At 34.5% G+C, this 14,254-nt stretch overlaps 1 protein-coding gene across 1 annotated transcript; it reads right to left on the bottom strand.

Moving 5' to 3' along the window:
• Positions 1–497: 497 nt before the first annotated feature.
• LOC126679482 (calcium-transporting ATPase 4, plasma membrane-type-like) lies at positions 498–8,859 on the bottom strand. The gene is made up of 7 exons (XM_050374522.2): positions 8,432–8,859; positions 5,820–5,874; positions 3,767–5,727; positions 3,522–3,680; positions 2,383–2,554; positions 1,988–2,286; positions 498–1,125 (listed from the first exon to the last, which is right to left on the bottom strand). The coding sequence occupies exons 1-7, from the start codon at positions 8,606–8,608 to the stop codon at positions 823–825; spliced, it is 3,126 nt and encodes a 1,041-aa protein (XP_050230479.1). The 5' UTR covers positions 8,609–8,859; the 3' UTR covers positions 498–822.
• Positions 8,860–14,254: the final 5,395 nt, after the last annotated feature.

A 14,254-nucleotide genomic window follows, 5' to 3' on the forward strand; every position in this document is an offset into this window, starting at 1 on the left:
CATATATGGCATGCTACATACAGGGATGGTATCGTGTAAAAATATTAATTCATGAAGGGGGAATAAACCAACGAACTTATCAACTTTCAACAGAAATTATTTATCAAAAAAAAAAGAACTTTCAACAGAAATTTATTTATTTACGCTTGAAAAGAATTTAATTAAACTGATCTCTAGAAAATTTATATTTACGGAAGTGGGCATTTAATTGCTTCAATCAAAATGATATTATATTAAAAAATTATTCATTCATTATTCATTTGACGTATTTCACAAAGATGGAATCAAAATTTAGTTAATTTTATCACTAACCCAACCAAATTAATTAAAAGTCAATCCAAATTAATATAATCACATTTAAGTGTTTAATTTATAAATATTTAATATACACTTAATCGTACCTAACTTACCATAAATAGTCTTTAGATTATTTGGTGTTAAATTTAATTGCTGATGAAAAAAATATTTGGACAAAATTTATCAACAGAAACTCCCCATCAAAAAGTTCACCCATCGGATTAGTTCAACAAAAAGTGAATTACAAGGACCTCAAAGTTAAATCAAAAAAATGTAATGTGTCATAGTATCAAATGAAAATGAAGAGCAAAAAGGTCCTGTGGTTTTTATACAAATGATAGTTAGCAGCAAGTATTCATAAAACGTAATCACAACAAAAAGAAGTTAACGGTGTCATAGCACAGAGAGCATCACGGATTGTAGTCTTCGGAAACAGTCAAATATCCGATGTTTTTTCTTGCACTGCAAGAAATGTCATCTCCATCATCAGAACTCGAGTCTTATGTTTCATGATACAGCAGCCTTTTAAGCCAAGTCTGGACCACTAGGGAGAGCATCATAACCGTCATGCTGCTTAGGGGTGCTTTTTCCGACAGGGATGCACTTTAGGATTACTGCAACAGGCATGCTTGCTGCCCCGATCAAGACGCTGAGAAGCCACAGTTTCCAGTTCAGTGGCACTGTGCTTGCAAAAGTTCCCAGAAACTCGATGATGATTGCTTGGAATGCCACTGTTGCAACCATAACCCCTAAGAATATCCAGCTATCAAACATCCCTCTGAATACATTTATCTTCTCCATTTGACGGCTGTTTATCTCATTAAACACCTGAAACCCAAACAAGTCCATAAATAATAATAATAACAAAAAAAAAAGGCGTATAAAGGAAGTCTGATTACTATTGGCTACTCCATTACAAAGTATTTGAGCACCAAACTGGATAATATTTGTATACTTTGGAGAATAAATACACAACCACTAAAACCTCATATTTGTATAAAATGACCGATTCATCCACAAGTGTGTAATCTATTATTATATGAGGCTTTTAGAGATGTGAAAAAACCGGAAAAAAAAAGTTATATTTCAGTTTGAAACTTGAAAATAAATGGTTTTTCAGTTTGGTTTGGTTTTGTAAGTAAACAAATTACATCCACTTTACTGCAAAATGAACCGAAAAATCTGAACAGATTGTTTAGGTTTGTTCCAAAAAAATTGAAATTCTTATAAAATTAGTTTGGTTTGGTTTAGAAAAAAAATTATTACGGTTTGTATGGAATGCACGCCCCTAAAAGCTCCAACTATGTCTTTATTATCTCTAACAGGAGCAACCTGTCAGCTTAGGATATGAAAAAGTTATGCCTAGGTTAGGAGAAAAAGTGATGCGCCCAGGTTAGGAACAGTACTCTTAGTAAAATGCACCTGAAAATCATTATGAAAAAAAGTTTAGGACAAGAGGATTCTGAAAATCTTTGATGACTATAATTTAGTAGAATTGATCCATAAGGTTGGGCAGTAACAGTTTATCATTTGTCTCATTTAGTTCTTCAAGACTAATTGATTTCTAACATGATAAGACGTTCATCATGTAGTTGTAGACATACGAGCATCCAATTAATAAATTTCATGAATTGTTATTATGATGCAGCAAAAAGTACAATAAAACAATATGCATGATTCATATACATACCTGACAAAACACAAAGGAGTTGAATATCAAAGTATTGAGAGTCTTAGTACCATCAGGACCATTAAGTCCCAAAAGGCGCTGCCCGTCAAAATTGAGAACTCCAAGGACGGCCAGTTGATAAATACTCTGACCAAATATATTCCGCCACATGACTTTTGTGATGAAACTTTCACCCCTGCTTACAGGACGACGTTTCATCAATTCGTCAACGGGAGGTTCTGTAGCCAGTGCTAAGGCGCCTAGAGTGTCCATTATCATGTTAACCCAAAGCAACTGCACAGCTGTTAATGGAGCGGATCCTGAAAGTATGTGGAAGATAAAGATGTCCATTATTACAATAATGTCCATCATAGCCATAGATCAATATTAATAAAACCTTCTCAAACTTGGCACACCTGAGATGCATGCAGAAACAAAATTAATAATAAGAGCCACAACATTAACTGTCAGCTGAAACTGCACAAATTTTTGGATGTTAATGTAGACAGCACGCCCCCATTTAGCAACATTCACAATGGTTTTGAAATTGTCATCCATTATGATGACATCAGCATTCTCTCTCGCAACCTGCATGCAGCAACCATGAAAGGTATGGTTAAATAAAAGATTACACAGTGAAACTCGCATCAGTGCTTGACGTGAATAGAAGGCTAATAGGGCCAAGTAGAGGAAAAATAATCCATATCCATAAGGGATGCCACCTCCGATGGGATCAATAGATACATAGTCACTTAAACCACATACCTTAATCAAGCTCTGAAAAAGGTTATAATGGGAAACAATCATAACAGCAAGAGGATACAAAGTTCATGAAAACATAGCAGAGAATGAGGAAGGAAATGTACACATTCTACAGTACTTTAGACATAAGTGTTTTCAATAGACATGTTCATTTTATTAAATACAGCTCTAGTTTGAGATATGATCATTTATTTTATTTTAAGCTATCCAACCTCAGAGCACCAGATGCTTAATTTTATTTTTATTTTTAAAAAAAAAAAATTATGGAGTACCTCCTCAAACTTCAATGCCCTTCAAGCAGAGCCAATTGACAAAAAGCAACAAAAGGAGAACATAAAGTTTTTTAGAGCGGAAGTAACAATTAGAGAACTACGATACTAGACGGATACAAGAAAAATGGAGCATGATTTTCCTTCAATTTCTAATTTCTAATATCTCACCTTCATATTATATTAATAAGTCCCAAAGGATTAAGACTTCAAGGACGGAATTCTTTAATTATTTGGCTCTAAATTCTAGGTTTTAAACTTTAGCTGTATTTGACAAGTCATGCTATAATGGATACAAAACAATAACATGACGTGTATCATGTCAATACATTAGAAATTAGAAATTGGAGTAACATCTTGAAGAATAGAAACAAAGGTTTAAAACATAATTGCTCTTAGAAGAACTGTATAACATGGACGGAAATAGCCAATTCCAAGATGCGACCAAACAAATTAACCGATGGGAGACTAGAAAATGAAAAAGAAGATCACCGGTAAAAATTAAAGTGAACAGAAACCCAAACCTCGGTTCCTGCTATGCCCATAGCAAGTCCAATGTCTGCCTCATGCAAAGCTGGAGCATCATTGGTCCCATCACCAGTTACTGCTACAACCTCCCCAAACATATTCCTCAAATTGGTTACCAAGGTATGTTTGTCCAATGGTAAAGACCGAGCCATCACCTGTTTAACAAAAAAATATTATTTGTTAATGCATCTAGTAGTGCATGGAGTCGAGGAATCACAATCATGCAGTGCAGTTCAAAAACCTGAATTTTTGGTATAATGGCCCTCATCTCTTCAGGGGTCTTATTGCGAAAGTCTGAGGCATCTATGGCTAAGCCACCCTCTGTCAGTATTCCACATTCTTTGGCTATAGCTTTAGCAGTATTTATGTTATCACCAGTTACCATACGAACAGTAACTCCAGCATCTAAACAAGTTCGAACAGCATCCTTCACTCCAGGACGAACGGGATCCTTGATTCCGACAATGGCTACTAGTGTGTAGCCAGAATCAGGAATGCTGCTTTCTGCAGTACCATCATCTAAATCCTTAAAAGCCAAGCACAAGGTTCTCAGAGCATCACAGGCAAAGCTATTTATGATGTCTGAAACATTCCCCACCTGTTCTTCAGAAAGAGGAACAGAATTTCCACTGTCATCAACCACCCTGTTGCACATTTTTAGTACAATTTCTGAAGCGCCTTTGCAATAAACCCGAAAACTCCCTTCAGGAAGAGCTACAAGCACAGACATCTTCTTCCTGTCAGAACTGAAAGGCTCAACCTTGAGTGTCTTAAACTCTTTGCGCTGTGCCTCAAAATCACCACCCAAAAGCAAGCCGAATTCCAAAAGTGCTTTTTCTGTTGGTGTTCCCAAAGTTTTTCTCTTTCCATCCTCATCCTTGGTAATTTCACAACCAGTATTTTGAAATATCACCTGCAAAAGGAAGCTCAAACTAGCTTCAGATATTTCGGATCCCAAATTTTCTTCATCTTTGCTTTTAATATCCTTAGTTTTCCCGCATATCCATATTTTATCAACTACCATGTGATTAGTAGTCAGGGTCCCCGTTTTATCCGTGCAAATACAATTAGCAGAACCCATGGTCTCACATGCAGATAGATGCCTTACAAGTGCCTTGTCTTGCATTAGTTTCTTCATTGCAAAGGCAAGACTCAAAGTCACTGCCAACGGTAATCCTTCAGGAACAGCAACAACTATTATGGTTACTGCAATAGCAAAATAGTCAAGAAGTGCAAAAGCATCACTAGATGACCAATGTGTGAATTCATTACGAAGTGCTTTCTCCACAACAAACCTTACAGTCAACACCAAAAATGTAAGCACAGCAAAGCCCAAACCAATCTTTCCAATAATTGTAGCAACACCATTCAGCTTCACCTGTAGTGGGGTCTCATCTTCTCCACCCACATTTAAAGTCTCCATCAACTTTCCCCATTCAGTTTTCATACCAACCGCAGTCACTAGCATCTTTCCTGACCCATCTTGCACTCTCGTCCCTGAAAGAAGAAAAGGTTTTTTACCATTAATATTCACAGGTTCGCTCTCTCCTGACAAGCTTGACTCATCAATGACTAAGCTATATCCTGATATATAAATCCCATCAGCCGGAACTATGTCTCCCGTTGATAATTGAACAACATCACCAATAACCAAGTCGTAAATGGAGATTTCTTGCGTTCTACCATCCCTTATTACTTGCACAGAAATCTTTTTCTTTTCCTTATCCAAATCCCTGAATTGCAAGGACTGCTTATAGTCACTAATGGCTGTAACCATGACTACCAACATTATACTGAGTATGATTCCTAATCCATCATACATGCCCCTGGGCCATCCTTCAGTAGCGATTCCAACGCCTATAGAAACTATAGCACAGACAATTAGAATAATTAAAGTTAAATCCTGCAAAGCGTCCCAAACAAACGACCAAAAACTTCGAGCAGGTTTCTCAGTAAAACGATTGCATCCATAAATATTTTGCCTGCTAGGTATACTACTTCCATTAATGCCATCTTTCAGTGAGACATCAACTTTCCGTGCTATCCCTTCAACTCCCCCATGCATCTTCAACCCTTTAAACTCATGCTCACGAGCAATGAATGCAAGTTCATCTGGTCCGATTCCAAAACCTGCACTCCTGACTTCCTCAGAGACCTTGGATTCCGCTGGCAAACCACCAGCCACATCAGCTGTGACAGCAGCTACACAATTCAAAAGATTGAGGAAAGAAAACATAAGAATCAATGAAAGGATATAAAGACACAAGTCTTCGAAAACAAAATCAGGATCATACCATCAATAAACTGCAACGCTGCTTTTTTGACATACAAAGCAACTCGTATCTTCTCCTGTGTTTAGGAAGGAGGAAGAGGAGAAGGCGTGATTGGAAAATGAAAGAAATTAGACATAATTCTACCATTCACCTAATGTTATCACATTAGAAAACTGCAGATCACCCATCAGTGAAAAACCATGGTGAAATGTAACACAATACAAACAGTAAAATTTAATTCTTCAATAAGTGACATTTAAGATGCAAGGTACAAGATAGTCTTAGAAATTAATAGCCTTTGGTGACTAGTCTCTACTTCACATTAAAAGATCTATTCATTTCATTCATGATAACTAAGATTTGAATGTTTCCTATTCATCAAGAGTAAGAGTAACATGACATAATATTTGGTGGTTGAAATACCAAAATGTTAATACTTTTTACTACATATTGGCAGTAGTATATGATTATTCAAAATGTGACATTGAAGATGCAAGGTATAAGTTTTCCTTTGAAATGAATAACTAGTGTCTCCAGATTAAGAAAAAAATACTAGCATTCATCATCAACTAAAATCTGAAATGTTTTTCTATTCAAAAAACAAATTTGAAATGTTTCCAACTACTCGAGTAACAGTAATGTGATACAGTATTTTCGGTTGACATCCCAGAATATTAACACACTTTTAATAATAGTAGCATGTAAATTTCTTGTTGATGGATTATAGGGACTGAGATTAAATAACAAATAAAAAAATTTGTAATAACTAAAGAAAATGGGTCCTGTCCACTGGTATAAACGAGGTTACTAGTAAAATCCAAGAAGTTCTAAGAGACCGTTATGAAACAACAAGATAAAATAAGTGATAAAGACTGATCATAGCAAAATATCCAAATACTAACAAAATTTCTCTTTTGGAATTAGTTGATTATTACTTCTATTTTTTTTTATACTAGAGTTAGTAGCAGTTAGGATTCAGGATACATGTTTATACTCCAAATTAATTAGGTGAACTTTTCCAAATTCAAAGCTTGTGGTTTAAATAAAAGTACTTTAAAAATATATACCATATATATAAATAAATCTAGTCTAGAAATTTTCACATAAACGATAAAAACCATGGAATGATCAATATGCAACATCAGAAAAGGACATGTAACCGCCTAAAAGTTCTGAATGGTGGACGCTATCTCAAATAATTGAAAAAACTCAGTCCAACCTTAAAAAATATAGTATATAATCAAAAGTGAATTAGATACCGCAAATGGTAAAGAGAGTTAGATAAAAAAATCCATAGTGGGGCAAACACTAATGAAGATAAGCATAAATTTTGATTCCATTTCATCAAGAACCAGTCTTTGATTATCACTTTTACTAAAAGCATTTCCACATTGAACTAAAGGACATAGTCTAATCACTACCCTACTCTAATAATTTCAATTGTATTTAGGGGATAGGAAATTTCCATGAAGTTTCCCAGCTTGCCATTATTTGAAGCTACATTAAGTCAAAACTTTATTATTTATTTATAAGGGTCACAATCTTGTCCACATCAAATTAAAAACTAGCACCAATTAGAGTTTTCCCTCACAGGTAAGGAAGTTTTGCAGTGATGTGGTCCACCATTGAAAACAAATTTGAAATAATTAACACCCATAAGCAATTTTATATTTAACTATTTAGTTTTCTAGTTGAAATTTTAACAAATGGAGGTCCAACATGCTCATTTTCTATTCTGATTAGCATAATGTATATATTCCTTTTTATTTTTTAATGATTCAAAAACGATTTAGGAGAACCAAGAAGTCTTTAATTTTATGCTAATCATACAAAAACTGTTTCCAATGTATAAATTGTAATTTCCTTACAAATTTACGGTGATTATAAATTTGTTATCTCCAATCTGATAGACCATCAATCATCTAACAAAATATGCTAATTATTGTGGATTTTCTGTAAAAAAAAAAGGACTAACACGGCTCTCAAACTTGTATCATAAGTTTATTTTAACTTTTTTGGAGTCAATTACGTCCTCAAATTTGTATTTTCAGGTCCAGTCATTCTTCAATTTATCAGCCAATTAGATCTCAAAACTTATATCGCGAGGATCAAATAAATCACGCATTTGGATGTATAACTTGACCTAAATTAAGAGAGTTTGAGGGCCTACTTAATCCAATTTGAGTACTTAATTGACCCAAAAATTAAAATGCACTTATTAATCCCGAACACAAATTTAAAAATGACTCTCTAATCTGCAAAGTTTTACTGCTATTTAAGAAAATAAAAGAACAAAAAAACAAAAACAAACTTAATCTAAATCTCCATATTTTCCGTATCAGCAAATCACGAGAAAGACTTAGACGCATAACGACATTGACATGACCACATTTCGAAGAAAAAAATCCTTTGTTTAGCTTTTCTTGACCACAAAAAAAAAAGTAGGAAGTAAACAAAACAAACATTAAAGTCATATCTTAGCCATTGAAATAAAGCCTACACTATAGGCTAGCAAAATCTATCAAACAGTCTGTTTGTTTCCCGAGAAAATGAAAAATGTAAACCAGAAAGTAAAAAAAAAACTGTTAAAACGGTCCAAAATGAGATAAAACGAAAAGGAAAAATGAAAGCACCTGAATGGAGCGTTTTTTCTTGAGAGCTTCGGCTCGTTTAGCAAGATCAGCGACCATACGAAAGCGCCGCCGCGGATTCTTGACCGTCAGTTTAGAAACGGCGTCTCTCCATCTCTGTAACGTCTCTTCCGATGGATTTTTATTATCCAACTCGAAATTTTTCATAAAACTCTCCATTTTTGCTCTGTGAACTCGAACTCAGAGAGAGCTTTGGTTCCGTACTGTGTGTTTAACTATAAAGGATAAGGAATGATCCCCTACGTGCGTGCGTATCAGAAAGGTTTTGCAATGAGCCAGTGATTGGTCAACGCGTTTTCGCAGCAAGAATATCGGGTGATTTGGGAATTAGTGCACATGGTCGCATTAAAGATGAATACACGACGAAATTTGGCGATCTAGGCCAAGTTGTATTTGGAATTTTCTTTCATTTAAATATTTATATGTGTTTAAAAAAAGGGACATACTTGCCACCAATGTTGAAAGGAGGAAAGAAAAAAAGGTTGCATTATTCAACACAATCTTTTTGAAGGATTAATTTTAAAACTAGTTGTAAGTCCTGCGTATTTACGCGATTGAAAAGCCGGGAGAAATTTGTTTATAATATTTAGTTTACATTTATAAAAAATATTATTAAAAAGTATATATAAAAATATGAAAAAAAATCATAATATGTATGTAAAATAATTAAATGAAAACCTATTTAATGTTGTTAATAAATTATTTGAAAGTTTTAACTATTTCTAATATTAATACTATTTTAATATCATATTAGGTAAATTATAATATCAAAATAATAAAAATTAAATATATATTTTATATATAATATGAGCTTGTCTAAATTTTAAATTAATTTATTTTTAAAAGATTATTATGTCATAAAATAAATATATGTAGAGAATAAAAATTAACAAATCTTAAAATACTACGATGTAGAGATTAGAAGTTAATATAGATTACAACACTCATTAAAATAACTATAGTTTAAATATGTGATTTTAAAAAAGTGGAACTGATGAGAATGTTTTATTTGTTGAGAATTAATGAAAAATTTCTATTTGCTGAGAATAAATGAGAAATTGTGCTAATTATAAATATATTTACAAAAAATATATTACCATACATCGAAGACTTCACTCATATTATGTCATAATTTTCACATAGCCACACTTCTCTCTTTTTCTCTATTTCTCTTTCTCTTAAAATTCTCTACTGTCTCTCTACTTTTCTCAACTTTTTTTTGCATTCGTCTACTTCTGCCGCACATCTGTCATGACCTAGTTTCTAAATCAAGTCATGACCGATGTTAGGGAATGAGAATGACTGTTTCGAAACTCGTAGCAAGTCTAGAACCTTTAAAAAAAATTCGCAAATATATATATTACAGGATTATACCTTCCATACGATCCGTTTTCAAAGTATATCGTTAAAAAATTTGGCGTTTAACGCAAACGCATTTTTGAAATATACATATAAGCGAAATACGTTTTCATAAATACTGGCTAGATAACTGTAATACCCGAAAATATTTAATTAGCTAATTGGACCACGTGTCCAGTTTTGATTCGCCAGAGTGGTGATATCAGAAGAATTTCTGAAAAGATAAAGTAAATAAGTTTCAAGTAGGTCGGTTTTGAGAAATTAACTATGAGAAAATTAAGGTTAAATTTCAATTCTAAAGTTAGAATTGGAATTAAAAGGAAAAATGTCAAGAAAAGTCCAAAATAAAGTACAGGGACCAAAGTGGTAATTTAGCCACTTTGTGTCGAAAATGGAAATTTTGAATTTTGACGGGAAAGTATTAATATCGAGTTTCGTATTATTTATTGAATATAAATAATACATATAAGTTATAATAAAAGGATTTATCGATTTAGTTATGGACTAAATCGTATAAAAGAAAGTTTAAAGGATAAATGATAGTAAACAAAAAGAACAAGGACCAAAGTGGTATTTTTACCAAAACATAAAAAGAAAGAAATATGAATGAGAAGGAACAAAAGCATCTGGAGAAGGCGAGAGAGAAAACGATCGATACTGTCGTTTCGCTGCCGTTTCGCCGCCGTTTCGCCGTTCGACGTCCGAATCGAGTGATTTTCGCGGCGATTTCTTCAGAATCGAAGCCTCTATCAATCCTAAGCTTCATTTTAAGGTAAACATCTCGAGAATTGGTGATAAATTCGAATATATAGGGCTGTTTTCGTGAAATTGTGTTTGAGGATTGAATTTGACGTTTTTGAATTGTTTATAACGTTTTAGCATAAACCGAGATGTGGGTTTTGGAGGTGGTTATGTTTTAAGCACGTCGGGATGGTTGAAAAGCCCCGGAAAACGACTTTCCGGGGGCTGTCAAGGGTGTGCGTTCGCACACATTGAGTGTGCGTTCGCACACTCCTTGAATTTTGGGGTGTGCGTTCGCAAACTCATTGTGTGCGTTCGAACACTGCCCTAAACATGCCAGATTCAAAATCCCAACGGCCAGTTTATAGATTTGCCTCTTAGGAACGCCTCTGTCAAATTTCATCTCGATCCAACGGTTCAATTGGGAGAGATCGTCGCTTTACTAAACAGTGTCAGTGTGCAGGCAGCACCTGCACATTGCCTTGAAAACTCCTTGAAACTTCATCAGAATGAAACTAAACCCTAAAACTTAAAAGCATTATATGTATAGGAATACGAGATTCACGTCTAATCATTAAACGTTAATTATTTATCAGACGTGTCAGAGCAGAGAGGTCAGTAGACGTGGGATAGCGAGGGCATATCATTTCATCGACCACATTATTGATTGGATTGCGGTCACTGTGAGTTGCACTTTACTTTCGTGTATTATAATTAATGTTATTTTATATATATATACTGTTTACACGCATCCAATATATACAATTGATTGAAATGTTATATGTTTATTTAATTTCTATATACGAGAACTAGTATGCGATCCGAAGAAACTAGCTACCTATTGGGTGTCAATAAACTGTGTGATCACCAGTATCGAGTCAGTCTAGTATGTTTGCATTTGAGAAATGGCTTGACACAGCTGGGAGCTGATGATGATTATGAAATTTTACGTGGCTAGGCCACCAGCGAGTTGGACTCGCAATTGATATTTACGATTGGGTATATGATTTGATACGAGTGAGTACTCGGCTACGGTGTAGTCCGGAGTCCCCGTATCTAGTGGCTGGGCCACCAACGAGTTGGACTCGCAATTGATATTTACGATTGGGTTGAATGATAATGATTATTCGAGAAATGTGTCGCATGCTAGGATATTAGTTTCGTATGGATCGAATACATGTTTATATGTTTTATATTATTGTTTTCTTGAAATGCGATGCTATGTTTTTATATTAATACCGTTAGTAAATGTCAACTCACTCAGTATTTTCTCAAATACTGACCCCTCACCTTTGATGTTTTCAGGTACTTAGTATGTGGACCTAGCTAGAGGCCAATTTTGAAGTCCAGAAGTCAGTTGTATATGTTTAGTATCTGACTTCTGTGAATGCTGCAGTAGTGGTCTCGTGTTGATAGAGTCGTAGCCTAGACAGCAGTACATTATGAGTCTACATATTACGTGCTGTCTTGTTTATATTTTTGTAGGCTACGTGTATTAAATGTGGTTCACGGCCCCAGATGCCGGTGACATGTTCTGAGACACTAACTGATGTATGTAGTACCACGAGTCCAGTTCGTACAGGGTACGGTAACGAGAGCCTGCGAGGTTTTAAACAGTTAGTGTAAATGTTTGTGTACATATATGTTACGTATACTTGCTTCTGTTGCTTTATGTTATTTGTTTATTATTGCGAAAAATTTATGGTGATTTGAGGCTTGCTACGGGTTCCGGAGCTACCACTCTCGTTCCCTAGCGCCGGTTGCGGCTCAATAATTTGGGTCGTGACAATAACTCTGTTATCTCAACCTTCACTTCTTTTTGAAAACCTAGTGTGGTAAACATTGAAAACCAGAGGCTTGTATCTCGCTTGCCTTAACACATAGGCAGCCTTATTCCAAATCACATGCCACTCTTTTTGAACAGTTAATATGTTTAATAAATTAATGCAAACACATTTGCATCTCAAAACGATGGTTTAAATATATTAAAATATACACAACGGATCGGTTACACATAACCAGCGTATATAAAGCTTACTATTTTTGAAACACCAAAAATATGAGGCCGTCTCGGTAACTATATACACAATACCATTATGCATTCACCAAAAAGGTATACACATAAGCGCCGAAACTTATCACAGTATATAGACAAGGACTAGTGACACGGCTGCCGTCGTATCAAACTTATACTATTGCAGCATACTAAAAGTACAAAATCATATGTAAAATACCAAAAAAAGAGCTTCCCTGAAGCAGGAACGTGGAAGCTCGACTGCCCCCAAAGCTAATCACCTGAAAATGGAAAACAACAACGGGGTCAGAAATATAAATATTTCTGAGTGAGTAAACGGTTTATAGTTAAATGTCAAAATCGCATAATATATATAAATCAGTTATATAGATAAAATATTACCAATTTGTCGATCCATATGAAACTCTTGTCCATAAAATATTTTAACAGACATACCCACATCATGAGCTTATTGACAACAAAATAAAGACCGTGAACCGAATTATTATCGTCCAATTCTATTTCAATAGCACCTGAACCGTAATCATGAAACTGTCATCGCGGCTTTACCTGCGACTGTAACCATATTAATGCCGTCTCCGGGTTTACCCGCTAAGTTAGGGCATCCAATTTCCAAAGACTTAGCACGACATATTACCTCTATACCCACGACAGATGTAATTCTGGAATCAGTGTTGGTGATCATGCAGCCCTATTGCTACCCAATAGGTTGCTCATTCTAGACCTGTTCATGGTATTGGGTACCCGCCTAGGCCTGGTGCTTAGGGCCGGGTTTGGGCAATAATATTTCGTACCAAGCCCGACAAGAATTGTAATACCCCTAATTTTCTAAACGCGGAATTTTTGAAAATGCGACGAGTCGAAAATTAGTAGCAGTGAAATGTCGACCTAGATATTAATTTTTAATTGCTAATTTCGTGTGATTGCTTTATTTATGGTGTTAGATTTAATTATTAAATTTTACGTGTGCATGGCTACGTGATTTGATTAGTTTTGCATGAGTGACAATTTCGTAATTTTCGGCCATAAAAGAATAAAATCGTTTTAAATTATTAAAACGTTAAAAAGATAAATTATAAATATGTTTATACGAGATTTGACCTTGTAAGAGATTAAATTAATACAGAAATGTTTTTCGAGAAAGATTTTGCGGAACCTCGAAAACCGTAAAATAATTAATGAAGCTATGTTAATTTTTGACTTGGAACAAAAGGAATTATCATGAATAAAATACTTAGGGGGACACATGTCATGTTGCATGTAAAAAGGTGTCATGAGACTAAGAGTCTCATTGATGATTAGAAAAAAAAAGGAAAATTGAACCCCATATTTTCTTATCATAATTTCTATTGTTAGAAAAAAAATTCTCCCTTTTTCCTTGGAGTGAAAATAGCTAAAGAAACAAAAGTCCCTTTCTTCTTCCTATGTTCTAGCCGAACCAAAACCCAAAGACCAAATCCCATATTTTGTTAAAATTCAAGGTTTTAAAGGTAAGATTAAAGATTGCTTTAAGTGCATTTTAATAAAATTCTTGATTTGAGGTATTTTTTTTTGAAACTTTATATTTGTGTGGGTAATTTCTAAACATAATTAAAAATGTGATTTTCTTTCAAAATAAGAGTTTTTAGGATGATCAAATTTATGGGTGTTGATTAATTTTGGGAGTTTTT

Source organism: Mercurialis annua, linkage group LG4 (assembly GCF_937616625.2).
Source record: "Mercurialis annua linkage group LG4, ddMerAnnu1.2, whole genome shotgun sequence".
Classification (NCBI taxonomy): domain Eukaryota; kingdom Viridiplantae; phylum Streptophyta; class Magnoliopsida; order Malpighiales; family Euphorbiaceae; genus Mercurialis; species Mercurialis annua.

Coding starts and splice junctions, on each gene's coding strand:
- LOC126679482 (XM_050374522.2), bottom strand. CDS start 8,608: ATGGAGAGTTTTATGAAAAATTTCGAGTTGGATAATAAAAATCCATCG. Junction 3,681..3,766: donor CCATTATACCAAAAATTCAG/GTTTTTGAACTG, acceptor TTTGTTAAACAG/GTGATGGCTCGGTCTTTACC. Junction 2,287..2,382: donor TGTTTCTGCATGCATCTCAG/GTGTGCCAAGTT, acceptor ACATACTTTCAG/GATCCGCTCCATTAACAGCT.